The sequence below is a fragment of the Leptonotus elevatus genome, chromosome 7, assembly GCF_054856555.1.
Source record: "Leptonotus elevatus isolate MCC_2025b chromosome 7, RoL_Lele_1.0, whole genome shotgun sequence".
Classification (NCBI taxonomy): domain Eukaryota; kingdom Metazoa; phylum Chordata; class Actinopteri; order Syngnathiformes; family Syngnathidae; genus Leptonotus; species Leptonotus elevatus.
Window position 1 is genome coordinate 10627715 of NC_141245.1, and position 18432 is coordinate 10646146.

General features: G+C 36.8%; 1 protein-coding gene across 1 annotated transcript in view; it reads left to right on the forward strand.

Moving 5' to 3' along the window:
• The window catches only part of arhgef17 (Rho guanine nucleotide exchange factor (GEF) 17), a 54320-nt gene extending 41246 nt beyond the window's left edge, over window positions 1-13074 (forward strand). Inside the window, exons 7-24 of the mRNA XM_086081260.1 lie at window positions 848-898; window positions 1096-1205; window positions 2660-2745; window positions 2829-2947; window positions 3034-3241; window positions 3336-3409; window positions 4903-4986; window positions 5060-5163; window positions 5258-5370; window positions 5522-5641; window positions 6949-7216; window positions 7290-7376; window positions 7521-7588; window positions 9161-9309; window positions 9394-9568; window positions 9676-9771; window positions 9910-10092; window positions 12319-13074. Coding sequence (XP_085937386.1) covers window positions 848-898; window positions 1096-1205; window positions 2660-2745; window positions 2829-2947; window positions 3034-3241; window positions 3336-3409; window positions 4903-4986; window positions 5060-5163; window positions 5258-5370; window positions 5522-5641; window positions 6949-7216; window positions 7290-7376; window positions 7521-7588; window positions 9161-9309; window positions 9394-9568; window positions 9676-9771; window positions 9910-10092; window positions 12319-12527 — 2304 coding nt within the window. The 3' untranslated portion in view covers window positions 12528-13074. The remainder of the gene's footprint in view (window positions 1-847; window positions 899-1095; window positions 1206-2659; window positions 2746-2828; window positions 2948-3033; window positions 3242-3335; window positions 3410-4902; window positions 4987-5059; window positions 5164-5257; window positions 5371-5521; window positions 5642-6948; window positions 7217-7289; window positions 7377-7520; window positions 7589-9160; window positions 9310-9393; window positions 9569-9675; window positions 9772-9909; window positions 10093-12318) is intronic.
• The last annotated feature ends 5358 nt before the right edge of the window (window positions 13075-18432 follow it).

An 18432-nucleotide genomic window follows, 5' to 3' on the forward strand; every position in this document is an offset into this window, starting at 1 on the left:
ACGGCTATAGACGTAAAAAATTCATTTGAACTATTTCTATTAGTTTAACATTTTTTTCCACTTTTGTTAACAAGAGTATGAAAACCTATAGTTATTTTTTTGTTTTGTTCATTTAGAACAGATATAAAATTTGTGATTAATCGTTAGTTAACTAGTAAAGTCATGCGATTAATTACGATTACAAATTGTAATCGCCTGGCACACCTAATTTGTAATAATCTTTTCTTTTTTTTTTAAATCTTTTTTTTAAAGAAAATATAATAAAAAATTACGGGCGTCAGGCAATTAAAATTTTTAATTGTAATTAATCGCAGGACTTCACTAGTTGTTTTTTTTAATAAAAGGAAAGATTAAAAAAAGAAAAGATTATTAATAATTAGGGGCGTCAGGCGATTACAATTTTTAATCGTAATTAATCGCATGACTTCATTAGTTAACTCACGATTTATCACAAATTTGATATCTGTTCTAAATGTACAATTACAAAAATTCTAGGTTTTCATACTCGGGAACAAAAATGGAAAAAAAATGTTAAACTAATAGAAATAGTTCAACTGAATTTTTGACGTCTATAGCCGTCAATGGCAGTGAATGAGTTAAGCTTCGGTTTCATCCTGTCAGCCTTTTTTCTTTTCGGGTACAATTGTATGTGAAAAGTGAATGTTGTAAATTTTCTCTATGATTGTCCGAATGGAAAAATGAATAAATGAATAAAAAATTGACATTATGATACATTTTATAGCAGAACTAAACATAAAAAAGAAACTGTCTTTACTACTGTTTTACCTTCAGAGCTCGTCAATATTTGTTTGTACCTCAATCAATACCTTTCTATGTATTTTTTTAGATTTTGAATCCCCAGAGGAAGTTCATCAGACAGGAGATGGTTATGGAAGCGGTAAGAATTGTCCTAGAAGACGTACAAGTACAGTACGTGTCACTGTTATTTTGGGACGAATACCATGTCATTCAATCGAATGAATGGAATAAGTGAATTCGCACAATGTATCATCTTATAATATTTTACAAAGTGTATCATTTTCACGCATCTCTGACGTTCAAAGAATAACTGAGCTTGTTTCACTATTCCTGCAGAAGACAGTTGGCGGGAGGAAGGACCGTTCCCTCTTTCTCTTCAGTGATCTGATCATCTGCACCACACTTAAGAGGAAGTCTGGATCACTGAGACGCAGCTCCATGAGCCTGTACGGGTTCAAACACACACGCGCACGCACGTTTTAAGACAAAAGGTTTCGTTTACCTTAAGTAGTTTCGGCGTCCAATCCTCACGTGGACCCACACCTTAATAGACCCCCTACATTTGCATATGAAAAATCTATTAATCATAAATAGCATGAGTGACTTATTCCCTTGAAATGAATTCAAATGATGAAAATATCTCACAATGTAAACAGGAAAAAGTCAAATCTATCATGGATCACACTGTAATTCAGATCCGTATCGCATTTTAAATGAGTCTTTGGGACATGATCCATAAAAACTTGTTCTAAAAAAACGCACATTAAGACAAGGGCAGACTCTTCCCTCTAGTGTTCAGTTTTGTTACTAACTTCTATAGATTTTCCAAATGTGCTATATTTCCTCATATAGTTTGTACACTATGCCTATACTACATAATATACGCTATTCCACAATTAATTGCAGGGTGCATCATCAACTTCAATAATCTCTTTTCCCTTTAAGAAAACAAGAACAGGTGATGCCACTAGGTGGCCGTAGTTGCCTTTTTACTACAAGCTGATGCTGACACCACCGTGGTGCTGTAGCATTACCTGAACAACGCAGAAGATCTGTAAAGTAATAATTATGTTAACTTTTAATTAACAAAGACAACACATAGATCATATTGTATCTTATTGCGGACTCACTGGGCTATTCTGAAAAGTAGAGAGGAGCATAACATTCAATTATTGCAACAAATTTGAAGTAAAACGGTAAATAACTAGCTGTACTATAGCTGTTGCATCAACCTTATTTTTAATGGTGGCACACGCTGTCTATTGTTTTAATTCAGGAGAATGTACAGTATTTGCTTTTTGTTTATATTTAAATAAAAACATGTAATACAGTATTTTAATCAAATGTATTTATACAAATGCCTACCCCATATAAATACTTAATAGGTACCAGGTACTTTGTAGTTGACCGATTCAAACGTTTAAAACTATAAACTGTTTAGCTTATTCCTTCTGCAAATATTTGTTAAAAATTTCAAAACAAAAGTGAAAACGTGTCCCCCGCCCCCTTCTAATTTCTACATTTTTGGACTGTTTCAAATCATTACAACTACAACTTATCCCCACCACAAATATTTTTTTAAATTTGAAAATAAAAGCCCAAATTACGATTTGGTTTTTGTTTTACTCCTCTAATTTCTAAATTTTTGACCGATTCAAACCGTTCCAACGTCAACATGTTCAGCTCATACAAGGTCATTGCCATACAATATCACTTCACATCGTTCGATATCATAACCAAATCATTCCGCAATTTTTAATTCAGCCTCTCAGCCTTCACACGCAATTTCTCCATAAATTGCATTCTTTAAGGTTTTTCAGTATTTTAGATGTTTGTCATCCGTTTTTGTCTGCAGCTGTATCTCATGTCACATCTTTGATGTTGCTGTTTTGCCCCTCAGTTACTCTGCCGCTAGTGTAATCGATACTTCGAGCAAGTATAAGTTTCTGTGGAAGCTTCCTCTGGAGGACGTGGAGGTGGTGAAAAGTAAGACACTTGTCACTTGGCATCCTGTCATTTTTTCTTTGGTTACATTGTCCCCCCCCCCCCCCCCCCCCTCCTTTTTTCAGGTTCTACTCAGACAACAAACAAGGAAAACGTGCAGAAAACTATCAGCCGACTAGATGAGGATTTGAGCACGCTGGGTCAGATCAGCAAATTGTCGGAGACCCTCAGCTTGCCACACCAGGTACGGCATACCTGCATGCACACGGATGTGCCTATTATCCCATTTGATCTTCTCACGGTGACGTTTATCCTCATCTCTCACGCTAGTCCCTTGATGAGGTGATCAAGGATCTGATGGCGTCTGTGCATAGGGAGCTGTCAGAAAAGCAGTCTTTGGCCTTCAATATGGCCTTCCTGCCCACCAAGCTGGAGTTCACCACCGTATCGGCCGAGAGCAGCTTTGTCTTTGAGTTCACGTCACCCGACGTTCGCGCCAACTTTGAGCAGGCGTTTGAGGAAGCAAAAAAGAAGCTGGGTCAGCAGCGCACCGTAGTCCGTAGATGAATAAATGAGACAGTAAGAGATAAATAAATAATTGTCCTTGATTTTTACTTGTCTTGATTGTTTAGCTATGACAAAGGACCAGTGGGACCCAGAATTCCTAAAGGCAATTCCCATTATGAAGACACGCAGTGGAATGCAGGTGAGTGTGGAATTATTTACTGTTTACATCAGGGGTCTGCAACCTGTGGCTCTTTAGTCCCTCTCCTGTGGCTCCCTGCGGGTCTCTTAGCAAAAAAATAGTAGAAATATTTGTTTTTACATAATTGTAAAAGATATTAATTAAATTACTTAATTATTTAGACACAATTTTTAAGTTGTCAGAAAAAGAGATACGAAAGGTAGATGACAAGGTTATAAAAATTACCTAAAATTGGCTAAAAAGTGACCATAAAATGTTCAAAAAAGAAGAGGAAAATCCAAAAAATGACTATAAAATGTAATTGCCAAAAATGTCAGAGAATTGAATAAAATAGGCAGAAAAGAAGATGTTCAAAAAGTTCCCATAAAAGGTCCAAAAAACGAAAGAAGAAATCCCAAAAATGCAGACAAAAATTACTTACAAAAAGGTCAGAAAATTGATTTAAGAACAGACAAGAAATATGTTCAAAAAGTAAGCATAAACAATTTCAAAACCAAAGGAAGAAAATACCATAAAATGTCCACAAAATTGCCAAAAGACAGAAAATTGACAACAACAAAAATGTCAAAAAAATAGCCAGAAAACGTTCAATAATAACAATAGAGGCAGAACATTACCATATTTCCATGAAATTGCCACAAATGTCAGAATTTTTTCAAAAAGGCAGGAAAGTCTTAAAAAATATAATTATTATGAAATACGAAGCCTGAAAAAGTACCCCCCATAAATTGTCCAAAAAGGAAGAGGAAAATTACCATAAAATGTCCTTGAAATTGCCCAAAATGTCATAGAATTTAATGAAATAGGCAGAAAACTAAATGTTCAAAAAGTTTCCATAAAATGTCCAAAAACGAAAGAAGAAATCCCGAAAATTACCAGAAAATGTCCACAAAAATTACAACAACAAAAAAGGTCCGAAAATTGATTAAAGAACAGACAGGAGATATGTTCAAAAAGTAAGCATACAAATATTCAAAACCAAAAGAAGAAAATACCATAAAATTTCCACAAAATTGCCAAAAGACAGAAAATTGACAACAACAAAAATGTCAAAAAATAGCCATAAAACGTTCAATAATAACAATAGAGGTAGATATTTCCATAAAATTGCCACAAATGTCAGAAATGTTACAAAAAGGCAGTGAACTCTTAAAAAAATAATTATGAAATACGAAGTCTGAAAAATTACCAAAATATTTTTTTTCCAAAAGCGGAAGACACGAATGTGTACGTATTGGATGCTGCTATCATATTTTTGTGTTGTGGTGCAACTGTAATTAGCTCTTGGGTCCAAAGTACATTAGACTAACTCTAACACTATCACTGTTTCCTTCATCACAATCGTCCAATGTTTTTTGGTGTTTTATTTGGCCTAAAATGGCTCCTTTGACCGTAAAGGTTGCTGACCCCTGGTTTACATCATCAAAATCCTGTCCTCACAAGTCATCCCTATGAATGCACTGCAATGCAATGTCTTGTTGGTTTGTACCTAGTTTTCATGTGCGTCTCCGAGTCACACCTGCCCAGACAGTGGGTGTGAGGTGTGGGTGTGTAACAGTGATGGATATGTTGGACAGGTAAGAAGCATGCCACTACCTATTTCAACTGCTCTGCTTGGATCTTGACAGTGTTGTGATGTTTCTTCATCAGGTTTGTCTGTTGAACATTAAAGATGAGCCCACCGTGGAGGCCTGCATTGCTGTGTGCTCAGCCAGGATCATCTGCATTGCTGCTGTACCTGGACTGAAGGGGAGGTCAGATAAAACGTGCATGCGCACGCATACTTTTATTATGTTACATACTGTATATATAACTTTTATACCACAAATTCATCTTTTCATTTGACAGGGAGCGCGGACCTGAAGTCCCGCCATCATCCACAACAGCACCTGACCACACTCAACAGCAGTTACATATTTCCATCTCACATTCCTCTTTGGAAATGACGGAGCAACCAACAGGTAATTCATGAGATGTGTTCACGGAAACTTGCGCAACTTATTATTGGATTGGTCCAATTGGGATTGGTTGCCATTGCTGCAGGGACTATTTAGAAAGTGATGAAATGATGATCATAGCGGCCGTGCAGTCTGATCCGCTCATGTCTTTCAGGACCGGGCGCTGAGCTGGTCCCATTTGACAGTGACGACACGGACGACGAGGATTCACCAAGCCCTTCGTCCACTCTACAGAGTCAAGCCAGTCACTCCACCATATCCTCCAGCTATGGCAGTAAGTTGAACCGCACTCACGTGGCACAATCATAAACCATGCGGACAAAGGGATTGGGACACCCGGCCAGTACAACGACAGGAAGTAAAAATGCAAAACAATTATGGATTTGGTATCATAGCTCTAACATGATGTAGTACTTCTGGGAGAATTTACATTTTATTTCCACTTTTTTTTTTCGCACTATGAAATCTAACTGAATATTTAACATTTGACATTTTCTGGGCTTTATACACTCTAAAAACAGTTGGGTCAAAAGTAACCCAATTATGGATCAAAAAGGGGCCAATCCACTTTCTGGGTTGTTTTATACATGACCCCATTTTTAGATCCAACTAAAGGATCTGACCAATATTTATTGAGTTGATTTACACTAAAAGACCCATTTCTAGACTCTAAGTTGGGTAAAAAAAACAAAAAAAACAAGTCGAGGATCGGTTCATTTTTTACCCATAGTTGGGTTAGTTAGTTTTTCAAGCCATTCCTTATTGAAGGAATTAACTTAGTGTGTAAACAAAATGTGTGCAGTGTGATAAAAGGATCTAAGATGATTGATCAACTTAAGTGGATAAAACTCAAAATATTGAAAATTAAATACAAAAAGTAAGAATGTGTCAATTTTATCAAATTTAGTGATGAAATGTATACTGACAGTAGCAAACTGTTGTAAAAAGTATATCAAGTACTACAATATACTGAAGTAATGATATTCTAGTCTAAATCTGCTCACAAATGTACTATATGTGAAATCTGGGCATGCTGTATGAATGACAACAGTTTGGTTAATTGAATAGTGTGCCATCCAGTGGAAGAGCTTGTTATTGCTTACACTCTAAAAACACTTCGGTCAAAAATAACCCAATTTTGGCAAAAAAAATAGACCGATCCACTACTTGGGTCAACTTGTTTTAAACAAAATGACCCAATTTTTTGGGGTTGTTTTGCACAAAACGACCTGATTTTTTGGGGTGTTTTAAACTAAATGACCCAATTTTTTATAGGTTGGTTTTGTACAAAACATCCCGATTTTTTTGTGTTGTTTTGCACAAACCAACCCAATGTTTTGGGCTGTTACGCACAAAACAATCCATTTTGGGGTCAAATTGATCCAAGCAGTGTATTGGCCCATTCTTGACCCAAATGGGGTTATTTTTTACCCTATTGTTATGATAGTGTAAATGACCAAAGTCACTTTATCTGTAATAAATATATATTTTTAGATGAATTGAGTGACATTGGATGATGTTCCGCTCGTCCATGTCACGTTCACCCCTAACCCTAACCCTTGGTTCGCCTCCCTCCTAAAGATGAAGAAGCCCCGTGCTCCAAAGACTTGGCTACAGAGACCACCAGCAGCGAGGAGGAACAGGAGTTCTCAGTGACAAGCTCATATTCAGCTCCGGGGATGTTGGCCGTTGGCGGAGGAGGTCGAGCCAACACGGAGAGCCCCATGGACGGCCGCGCCATGCGTCGTTCCTCCCGGGGATCCTTCACCAGAGCCAGTCTGGAAGACCTGCTCAGTATTGACCCAGAAGCCTACCAGAGCTCTGTGTGGCTTGGCACCGAAGACGGATGGTGTGTGCTCTACAAATGAAATAGAAATGCTTTGACTAACACTAATATTTGATAATCCTTCTTTTCCTGGCAGCATCCATGTGTATCAGTCGTCAGATAACATCCGCAACCGCAAAAACAGCATGAAGATGCAGCACGCCGCTTCCATTTTGTGCATATTGTAAGTATGTCACTATTACATTTTTGTGTTTTGCAAAATAATCTTTCTATAGCAACTGTCTGTACTGCCTGATACATACTTTCATATTTTACCAACGTAAGTCACTGTCATTTATTGGTCTGCATTTCTTTTCTTTTTCCGCAGCTATTTGGACAACAAAGTTTTCGTATCGTTGGCTAATGGTGAGGTGATCGTCTATCAGAGAGAAGCAGGTAACCTCACAGCGGGAGCATAACGTTTTATGAATATAATCACAATAAGTTAATAGTTGTTGCCTTCCTTATCCTTATTATACTTATAAAGATTAAAAAATAGGGATGGAACTCAATTAACTAATTTGCTCCCAAAAACGTTCTATTTTAAATATTGCCATGGTCGCAAAAATGTATTTATACTTTTATGGAGTTTTTTTATGCTAGAGCATACAGAAGTCGTTGATGCGGCCTCTGACCTGAAGAGGTCGCTTAAAGCAATAATAGTTATTACAAAAAAACAGCAGGTGGGAGCAGAATAGAAGAGATCAACCAGTTTGTCACCAATTTGTGAATAATGATGAAACTTAGCTATATTCTAATGCTAATTGCTACAAAACGGAAACAGATAGAAATATACTTTTTTTTTCTTTTGGTAGGTTTCATGGTTGTTGTTTTTTATAGCAATAGAAGACAATATTCTGTGGGCCTTGCAAAATCCAGTAAAACAGCCGGAGCGAAGGGGGTTGCTTCAGTGAAAATGGCTGGGAGTGAATGAGTTAAAAATATATGTAATTGACTGTAGACTTTGTAATTAATTTATCTTGATTTAATCACATGTTAATCATGTAAAATGTTTTGCCCTAAAACATTTTTTTTGTTTTTAATTGAAATGGAATTTAGTGAGGAACTCATGTTAAACTACAAAAATACAGGACTGTACTGTAAAGGGCATTATGCAAAATCATGTACAGAATATCAATCTATTAAAAAGTTATTTTTTATTTTATATATTCTAATACTAATGTACAATTAAAAAGTACATTAAAGGGAAAAACTACAGGTACAATATTTTCATCTGAGTTTGCTGCCCTCTGCTGGTAATATGCTTTATAGTTTTGAGTCGTTATTGACAATAGCTGTGATCTTGTATTTGAAACATGCAATAAAATCAACTGTAACTGATCAACACTACAATCATCGACAAAACTACATTGAGGGCATGAAAAAAACATGATAGTTGACTATGTAATTTGGTCATTAGAGGCTCGACATGTCAAGAGAATAGCCTTAAAGAGAATTTTTTAGAGCAGCGTTCTGAACTCCTTTGCTTCCAAAAATGTATAAATACGTTCTATTTTAAATGTTTTAAGTGTCCCAAAGACGTATTTACACGATTTTTTAATGCTAGAGCATCCGGAAGGCTTTGATGCAGCCTCTCAAACTGCAAAGAACAGTTGAAGAAATTGTAGTTATTACACAAACGGCCAGCAGGTGACAGCAGAGCATAGGAAATGAACAAGGACCATGTTGGAAAAAAACCTCAATTACTTATTATAATGATGAAATTTAGCTATATTATAATGCTCGGTGCTGCAAAACGGAAACAGATAGAAATATACTTGAATCTTTCTTTTGGTAGGTTTCATGTTTTTATAGCAATAGAACACAATATTCTGTGGGCCTCGCAAAATCAGTCAACAGCCGGGAGTGAAGGGGATTGCTTCAGTGAAAATGGCTGGGAGTAAAATGAGTTAATTGCTCTCGTTATTCCATAGAGAGATTATATCACTGTCACTTTCTAATCTGCAGGTAGTTTTTGGGACTCTCAGTCTTCTCAGACATTAGTCCTGGGCACTCCCAGCAGCCCCGTCACCAAAATGGTCCCAGTCGGAGGAAAATTGTGGTGCGGCTCCCAGAACAGAATCCTAATCATGAACTCGAGTACGCTGACGCAAGAGGTAAGCGCTGTGATGGATAATGATGAGATGCAGAGAAAGCCTCGTGGAGGGTTGACGTGGACCGGGTCTGTGCGGCGGTCCCAGCATTGCTTCCAGGTGGGAACAGACAGCAGCCGATGCGTGACTTGCATGGTGGCGTACGGTCAAGGCGTGTGGTTGGCCCTGCAGGGCAGCGCGCACGTGAAACTGTACCACGCTCAAACGCGGGAGTGCCTGACCGAGGTGGATGTGGCGCCTGCGGTTCACAAGATGCTTGCAGGTCAGATCATAAGCGCCGAGAGTTGAATGAAGATCGTGTCCCGTTCCTTCCTATTACGCGCCTGTAACACCTCCATTTTATTCATATTCCTCTTCGTTATCATTCAGGAGCAGATGCGATCATCAGGCAGCACAAAGCTGCTTGCTTGAGGATCACAGCACTGCTGGCCTGTAAGGATCTGTTGTGGATTGGCACCAGTGCAGGTACAACTAGAATTGCATCATTTCAATTCCTCAAGATGTTAGTTTGAAATTCACTGTTGACGTTTGAAGAAGACTGACACAAGCTAAGGGCATTGTCTACTTTTCTTTATTTACTGTCGCCATTTTTTTCCTTTCCAGGGGTTGTCCTCACGTTGCCAATCCCTGCAGTGAGTTCTGGAACAGGCGCGTGTGCGGTGAAAACACCCCTCGTGCCAATGGGATCGGCCCACGGACACACAGGTCACGTTCGATTCCTGACATCTGTCGAGCTACCGGAAGGTTTGGGGATGAACTTCCGTCCTCCAACATCAGATTCCACAGGTACAAAAAAGTAGTAGGGGTGTGAATTGCCTAGTAGCTTGCGATTCGATATGTATCACGATTCATAGGTCACGATTCGATTCGATACCGATTCACCCCGATACGCATCTCTCAGTCAATTATTGCGATTTTTTTTTAAACTCAAATTTAGAAAATACTATTCAGTAAACTTGTACACTGTAAGATTTGTATGGAAATCTACTTCAGGCTTATAACTGTGGTCCACCGTATTTAACAAACAGGTTGCAAACTGTTTCATGTTTAAAGAGTATCAAAATCAAATTTGAAGGCTTAATTTTCCATTAATATAACATTCTTCCATGCTTAAAATGTGAACCCTAATTCTGATTAAGACATTTTGTTGAATATTTCCTTTAAAAATTGAGCTTTAAAAATCGATTCGGCTGCATATTGAATCGATTCGAGAATCGTGCGCTGTAATATCGCCATATATTGCCGAATCGATTTTTTTTAACACCCCTTAAAAGTAGGGTTGGGTTAAAAAAAAAAAAAATCCCAAAAAAGAAATTTCTTTCTCGATCCTGATATCGACTCATAAAACCATGAATCGATTATTTTAATATCTCTCTTTTCCCATAAATTCATAGGAAAATAGAATTTTAAAGGCCACTTTTTAATATATATCTTTATATATTTAAAAGTATTTTCTTACATTTATGAAAGATCTGACTTATTGCACTTTAAAACAGTTCAGAATCTTTTAAATTTATATTTACAATTATTGATTTAGAATTATGAAAATATTTTCATCTCGTCCTTGCTGATGTCAATGTTTGTGTAACACATAAGTGATTATAACTTGTTACTTTCATTAATAATTTAAACTAAATCATTTAACCAGTGGCTGCCTCCGCAAAATTTAATTTGGAATTTAATGTTTGTAGAGTTTTTATCATGTCCTTGATATTTAAGAAGAGTTGAGAAATTGGGAGAAATCGAATCAAACAAAAATCTTGCGAATCAAAATCTAATCTATTGAGGAAATTAGAATTGATACCGATTCCTACATAAAAGTGCAGATAATTACTATTGCATTATTTAAAATTACAACTAAACAAAATCAATGGTTGAAAGCACAATAATTACTAAGGATGGGAGAGTAGAAGTACTGGGATTATACCCGGCTTTATTACAAGGTATCGGTATCTCTGACTACAGCCGATACCTGTATTGGCCACCCTCTTGTGGCCATTTTACAATCAGGAACTAGAAATTAGAAAATTGAAGAATAGAAAATTACTCTAAATTCCATGCAATTTTAAGGAAAATTTATATTTTAAATTATCTTTTTAATTATCTGGTTTTTTAAATTTTATTTTATGTATCAAAAGTACTAGTGGTATCAGTATTCCATACCTGACCTATTGCATTGAAGTAGAAGAAACCTACACTGAACCTATTTTTCTTTTACAGAAACGTGCTATTCATTTGCGGTTGTGGATACAGAGACCACACTAATCCAATATTTATAAAACTTAAAAATTGAATGAATTGATGGAGTTTAACCACCTTAAATTAATGTATAAAGTCCATCATGAAATCTTACCAATTAACATGCAACTCAAAAAAAATAAAAAATAAATAAGAATAAGTGAGTACAACTTAAGAGGAACAAACATTCTAAAAACCAAAAGAAACTCAAGGTGTCAGTCTCAGTTTAAATCAAATAAAATTCTGCATTAAATTATTTTTATTTTTTTATAAAAGCACAATTCCTGGAAAAATATAATTAGGACATGGTCATTCTATTGAATTGTTTTGTTTAATTGTTACTCAGAAAGCGTCTCGACTGTTTGCTGTCATTTATTTTGTGTTGACCTTCTTTTCTTTTTTGTGTGTGTTGATTAGCGACAGATATTATACGTTTTTCTTCTTTCTGTTTCTTTTCATTTCTTTTTCTTTTAAAGAATGAAATAAATGTTATACCCTTCAACCCTTTCATGTTTATCATCACTTCCGGCCTAATGAGGCCTCGTGGCTCATGTCAACCTACTGATCCGAAACAAAAGTTTCAAGGCATATTGGTTTAACCAACTAACCACATTCGAACTTGTTTGTTACAATGTACAACTTCTTCAAATCAAATGTTCAAGGCCCACATTCATCTTTTTTGTACTCTGATGGTCTCCCGGTGAAAAAAAAAAAAAAAGACAGAATAACTTTTAAGGCCAACGAATCATATGTTGTGTGTCCTCTTTTTCGAAGGCAAACAATCGCAGGACGGCGCCGTCGTTGATGGAAACCTTCAAAGGCGCGATTCCACCCGCCGCCGAGCCTCCGCCCACCCGCCCCCAAAAAACAATCTACTTGTCATATCGGGTGGTGATGGCTACGAGGACTTCAGATTGAACAATAGCAGCGAGACTATTGGACGGGATGACAGCACCAACCATCTTTTGCTGTGGAGAGTCTGAGATCTTCAAGCCCGGTTTGGACTTGGCGTTCCGTTCGCTGCATACAAGAGCTTCAGCCTTGTGTATGTTGCTGTTCTTTTAGTTTCGCCAGTTTCTATGTGCATTTTGACTACGAAACCCCCTAAACGTACCATTATGTTCACTTCAAAGCTAGTCCCGGTGTGTATGTTTATTCGAAGACGGGTTGCACAGAATTGAGTGGATTATCAATATCATCATTATTTTTTTTTATTATTTGTGCTCATCTCACGTTGTAACCAAATGTTTTACTTCCAGACATGGTACCATGTAAAACATCCCACAGTGTAGTGAGATGTCATTTTGTACTGTATTCAGTGATAACGGGAAGCTGACGAAGTTCAGCAATGAAGTCGGCTTCTTCAAACCTGATCGGCCATCAGCAGACAGCTAAAAAATCCAGTATTTAAAAAAAAAAAAAACATATTGAAGGAGAAGATCCAAACATGTTAACCAAGTGTAATATGTTTGGAAGGTATGTAACCACTTTTTGTGCATACGTTAAATCCATCACCTCCAATTACCGGAATTACTAGCCATTTATTCTTGGATATTCATACATGTGTGTGTTTTCCACAAATAACCATTTTGTGTTTAATGTTTAAAGACAACACACAAATTAAAGTGGAAGTCAACCTAAACATTTCTTGACAATAATATCTGTGACCTCGCGAGTCTAAACATGACATTCTGATTAATATTACATTTGTGGAATATGAGTTCAGCCATTTTTATCCATCTCAGGGGGGGGGGCTATTTTGCTACTTGCTGTCTACTGAAGATGGCATCCCAGTTGCTCAGGGCTCAGGCAACGACCAATCACAGCTCACCTGTTTTCTGAAGCTGAGCTGTGATTGGTTGTTACCTGAGACCCGAGCAACTGCGATGTCATCTTCAGACAACCAATCACAGCGCAGCTTCAGAAAACAGGTGAGCTGTGATTGGTCGTTGCCTGAGCCCTGAGCAAGTGTGATGCCATCTTCACTCGACAAGAAGTGGCAAAATGGCCGCCCCCTGAGATGGATAAAAATGGCTCATATTCCACTCACACAATATCAACCAGAATACCATATTTAGACTAGTGGGGCTGCATAGAACATATTATTATTATTATTATAAATTGGGGGGTTGACTTCCACTTTAACTCATTCACTGCCATTGACGGCTATTGACGTCAAAAATTCATTTGAACTGTTTCTATTAGTTGAACGTTTTTTTCCACTTTTGTTAGCAATAGTATGAAAACCTAGAAAACATTTTTTTTATTGTACATTTAGAGCAGATATCACATTTATGATTAATCTTGAGTTAACTATTGAAGTCATGCGATTAATTACAATTAAAAATTAGGAGCTTTGGGCAATTAAAATCCAAATTAATTGTATGACTTGAGTTAACTCACAATTAATCACACATTTTATATCTGTTCTAAATGTACAATAAAAAAAATTCTAGGTTTTCATACTCTTTTTAACAAAAATGGAAAAAAATGTTAAACTAATAGAAATGAGTTCAAATTAATTTTTGACGTCTATAACCGTCAATGGCAGTGAATGAGCTAAGTCTTAACAGACAAAAAGTGCATTACCATGACTTATGCCAAAGCCTTCCTTCTATGTCTTAGTTTGCATGATTGGAAGATTTCTTGTGCCAGAATCATCTGCCGGGAAGACAAAATCAGCACATTGATGACTGACTTCTTGAGCAGAGGCTTTTCAACTAGTAGCAGATGAAGATAGTTATGTACAGTATTTATGGTTTTGACGTCAACTTATTCTGGACAGCACTTAATTTATAGAAGATGTAGCTTTCACCTTTTCTTCGTGAGTTTGAGGTACAACGAAGTCGCAGTGTCAATTCCAGGGCACGCCCATTTTGAATCCAAGCACGTACACAGCACAGGAAGTAACAGAAGTCTCATAGATACTTCAGATTTTATTTCATTTCTTTCACCGCAACACTTTCTGCCAATGTTTCCGCGCGCTTGCCCAATTGGAAGATGTTAAGGGCGCACCTACAAACCTTTGCAAGAGAAAAAAAAATGGCAAAAGCATCAATGTAGTATTTGTTGATTGTTTGAGTGTGTGTGAGCGATTTCATTTTCACCTGCTCTAGTTTCAGTCTTTAGTGTGAGTGCGCTAGATACTGAGTAGGTCAGAAGGACAAGTGCTAAGCACCTGCATGTGCCTTTAAAAGGCTAGAAGTTAAGCCATTTGACACATTTACGCACACACACGCACACAGATGTCAGTGGAAGTGAAGGACAGGTGAATGTATCCTTATCGGGATTTGAGGTTTAGCGCTGATCGTTTTCGGATCGCTCCAAGCCGAGAAAACGCACCATCAGCCATCTGGGCTCCTCGACTCGTGCAACAACATTAGCTGAAGTGGATTCAACTGGCCGTTGTGATATCTGCTTCGTTGTTAATGAGATATTGGCCTTGCACCTGTCTTAGCATTTTCGGAATGTTTACTATCATGGTTGCAGTTTTCTTCAGCGCTCAGCATGTGGTGGACCATTTTAGACATTGGAATAGATTAAAAGCACATTTTGGAGAGAGAGAGAGAGAGCGAGAGAAAAAGATTTTTGAGAGGATAAAGTTAACTAGTTTACAGTAGGTAGCCATTACTTTGGGTTCTATACAGATATAATAAAAATGCAGTTTCACCTAAATTCACCCTTTAGGAAGATGATGTTCAGTTTTGCTTAACTCAAAAATTCATGTGAACTATTTCAATGAGTTTAACATTTTTTTTAATTTCATTTTTTTATGAAAACCTAGAATTTTTTTTATTGTACATTTATAACAGATATAAAATTATCATGCGATTGATTACGATTAAACGCCCCTTATTTTTATTTTTTTAAATTGGACCCGTCAGGCGATTATTATTTTTTTAATTGGAATTAATCACATGACTTCAGTAGTTAACTAACGATTAATCACAAATTTTATACCTGTTCTAAATTTACAATCATTTTTTTCTAGGTTTTCTTACTTTTTTTTTTTTTTAACTAAAAGAAATAGTTCAAATTAATGTTTGACGTCTACAGCCGTCAATGGCAGTAAATGAGTTAAAAGGGAAACCAACCCCCCAAAAATTATTTACAATAATATGAACACAGAATTCGGATTAATATTGCGTTTGTGGAATATGAGTTAAGCAGTAAAATCCAGCCATATTACTAAATTTTAAGTGGCGGCCATTTTGCCTCACTTGTTTTCTGAAGCTGAGTCATGATTGGTTATCACCTGAGTCCCGAGTAACTGTGATGTCATTTTCAGTTGACAGGAAGTGGCAGAATTGCTGCTTAAACGCATTATTAATCAGAATGTCATGTTTAGACTAGTGTGGACACATACAACATATTATTGTAAATATTTTTGGTTGTGAGGGGTTGGCTTCCTCTTTAACACTGTGGCTGGTCAAAGTATCTGCATTAAAAAAAATTTTTTTTACTTTTGTTCAGACTAATAATCCAATAAATACTTGACCTAATGCTGAGTCATCAGTCAAAGAAGATTTTTGTAAATGCCTAAGTGGTTAAAGGTTGACATTTAGTGTTGTTTGACGGTAAAGACAAGTGCCAAAATCAGTGAGAATGCTGTACAGTACACTCATGCGGGCTGAAGGGTCCAGATGCGGCTGTGTTTGGTGTGTGTGACAACATGGATGCAATACCTGTGTGCGATCTGTGCATCACTGTGGTGTTTTACTATTTGACTGTGAGTTGTCCACTTTAAAAAAAAAAAATAAGTAGGCGCAGTGTCTTGATGGTTGGCCCAGCAAATTCCTAAAATAGTTCAAATTATTGTCTGAATCGAATTCGATTTGCCTAATGGTTATCTTACTGTATTTCCTCAGGCAATAAAAAAAAAGCACATTTCACACTTATGAAGATGGCCTCCACAATACATAAGGATGGAAATGATAATCTGGTTTGTTTAGCTTGGATAAAACCCGCCTCTTTTAAGTCTTTATTGTTGTAAATATTGGTATAAAAGGCCTTTTTTTTCTGTAAATAATGCACCCAAGGTCCTCAATTGTCGATACGAGTCTAATGGCATATTTTTATATATTTGTGTAAAGCTTTTTTGTTTGTATTTTTTTTCTCTCCTTCCAGCATGCCCTGTGAGCACCACCTGTAAATTATACCTGTCATATCTCTCTTAAAACAACAAAAAAAAGAAGACTAGATGGCCTCTATTGTGAGCAAGCAAAGGATCTGTGCCATTGGTGTTGTTGCTGGTAGCCAGTTTGACTCTTTGATTGTGTTTTCAACATGATGGATGTCTGACAGGGGTACGCAATTGCAGCGGGTGCAATTGCTTGACGTCTCGTGGTTGTCATGTGTCACTTCCTCTGTTTTGTTGTCTTGTTTTGTCGTCGTTGATTCATACTTGTAATTAAATACATTCACTGGTGCCGTTGTGTTTGCGTTTTTGAGCTACCGATGCCAATCATTATCAGACAGTTTCATAGCTGTTAAAACGTGTATGCTGTGTACATTTCCGTATTTGAGGATGGCGCTGTCATGTGATGGCCACCCACTCTGTAACTGTAATCAGTCGTGATGGGAAAACGAAGCTTCATGAAGCACTTGTGATATTTTTGGACTCCTCTAGATGCCACTCTTGGTTGAAAGATGCAGTGGAAATGTAATCAATTTCTTTTGCACTAGCCTTTATATTTAAACCAAGAGCACCATCTAGGGGAGTCAAAAAATATCACAAGTGCTTCATGGAGCTTCGTTTTCCCATCACTATTAATCAGTTCAACATTGAGATCAAATATCACTACGAATATATCTGTATCTTGTGTATGTGCGGCAACTTCTCCCTCAACCTGTTTTACACAAGTCAACAGATTTTTCCACTATTTTTTTTTTACCATATATGCAAGAAAACTTTTCGAGATCATATCATGTGTAATATTTATGAATGAAGGGTTAAATTTAGCAAGACATGTAATTTTTTTCTTCAACTCTTACAGCCCTGTCATGCGTGATTATTATCCACAACAGTCATAGCTATTAATTGCTACATCTGGTAAAATCTGTATTGTGCAAGCTTTTATAGGTCGAACTTGAAGAAATGAAAATATTGAAAAAAATCGGATGTGCTAAAAACAACGTTTTTTTTTAAATGGGCTTCAAAAATATGTTAGAGGACTTATAAATCCATCTGTGATTAGGTAAAATGTCCTGTTGACCATGAGTGCAATTAGTATTTGCATCGCCACCAAACGATACACCACTTTAGATACAATGTTTATTTTTTTAAGCAAAAATTAAGAGAGACATATTGCGTCTTTCATTGTTCGATTGAAAATGTGTTATGTGAAAAAGGAGGTTCACCAGCTATTTACACAGAGGGAACTTTTTCCTAATAGGAGCCACACAATACTGGTTACATATTTATTTACCTTTGAAGCAACGTAAACCTAAGGTAAGGTCCGATTGCACTTCATTTAAACCTTTATTTACTCAGGGACGGCCAAATGAGAGCAAGCTCTCGTTTCCATTTAGGCCCTGATTAAAAGCAAACCATTAAAACAATGTATATGCTACAAAATGATGATGCTTTCTATAGGCCTATTCAATGGCACGTTTCACAGCTCTCACAGAGTGCTTAAGTCAACCTCCTCAAATCAGATGCAAATACATAAAAATCACAACAAATCATTGAACCCAGTCTTACTGTATGCTTGCATACACAAATAACTAGCAATTGTACCTAATGACTAGACAACATAAAAGCTGTTTATATCTATCTTTAATTCACCTTGTTAGCAGTTTATTGTTACACTATTATGAAGGAAGCACATAGTTGCCATTGCCCATGTTTGTTTGTTTTTAATTAACAAGATATAAAATACGAATATC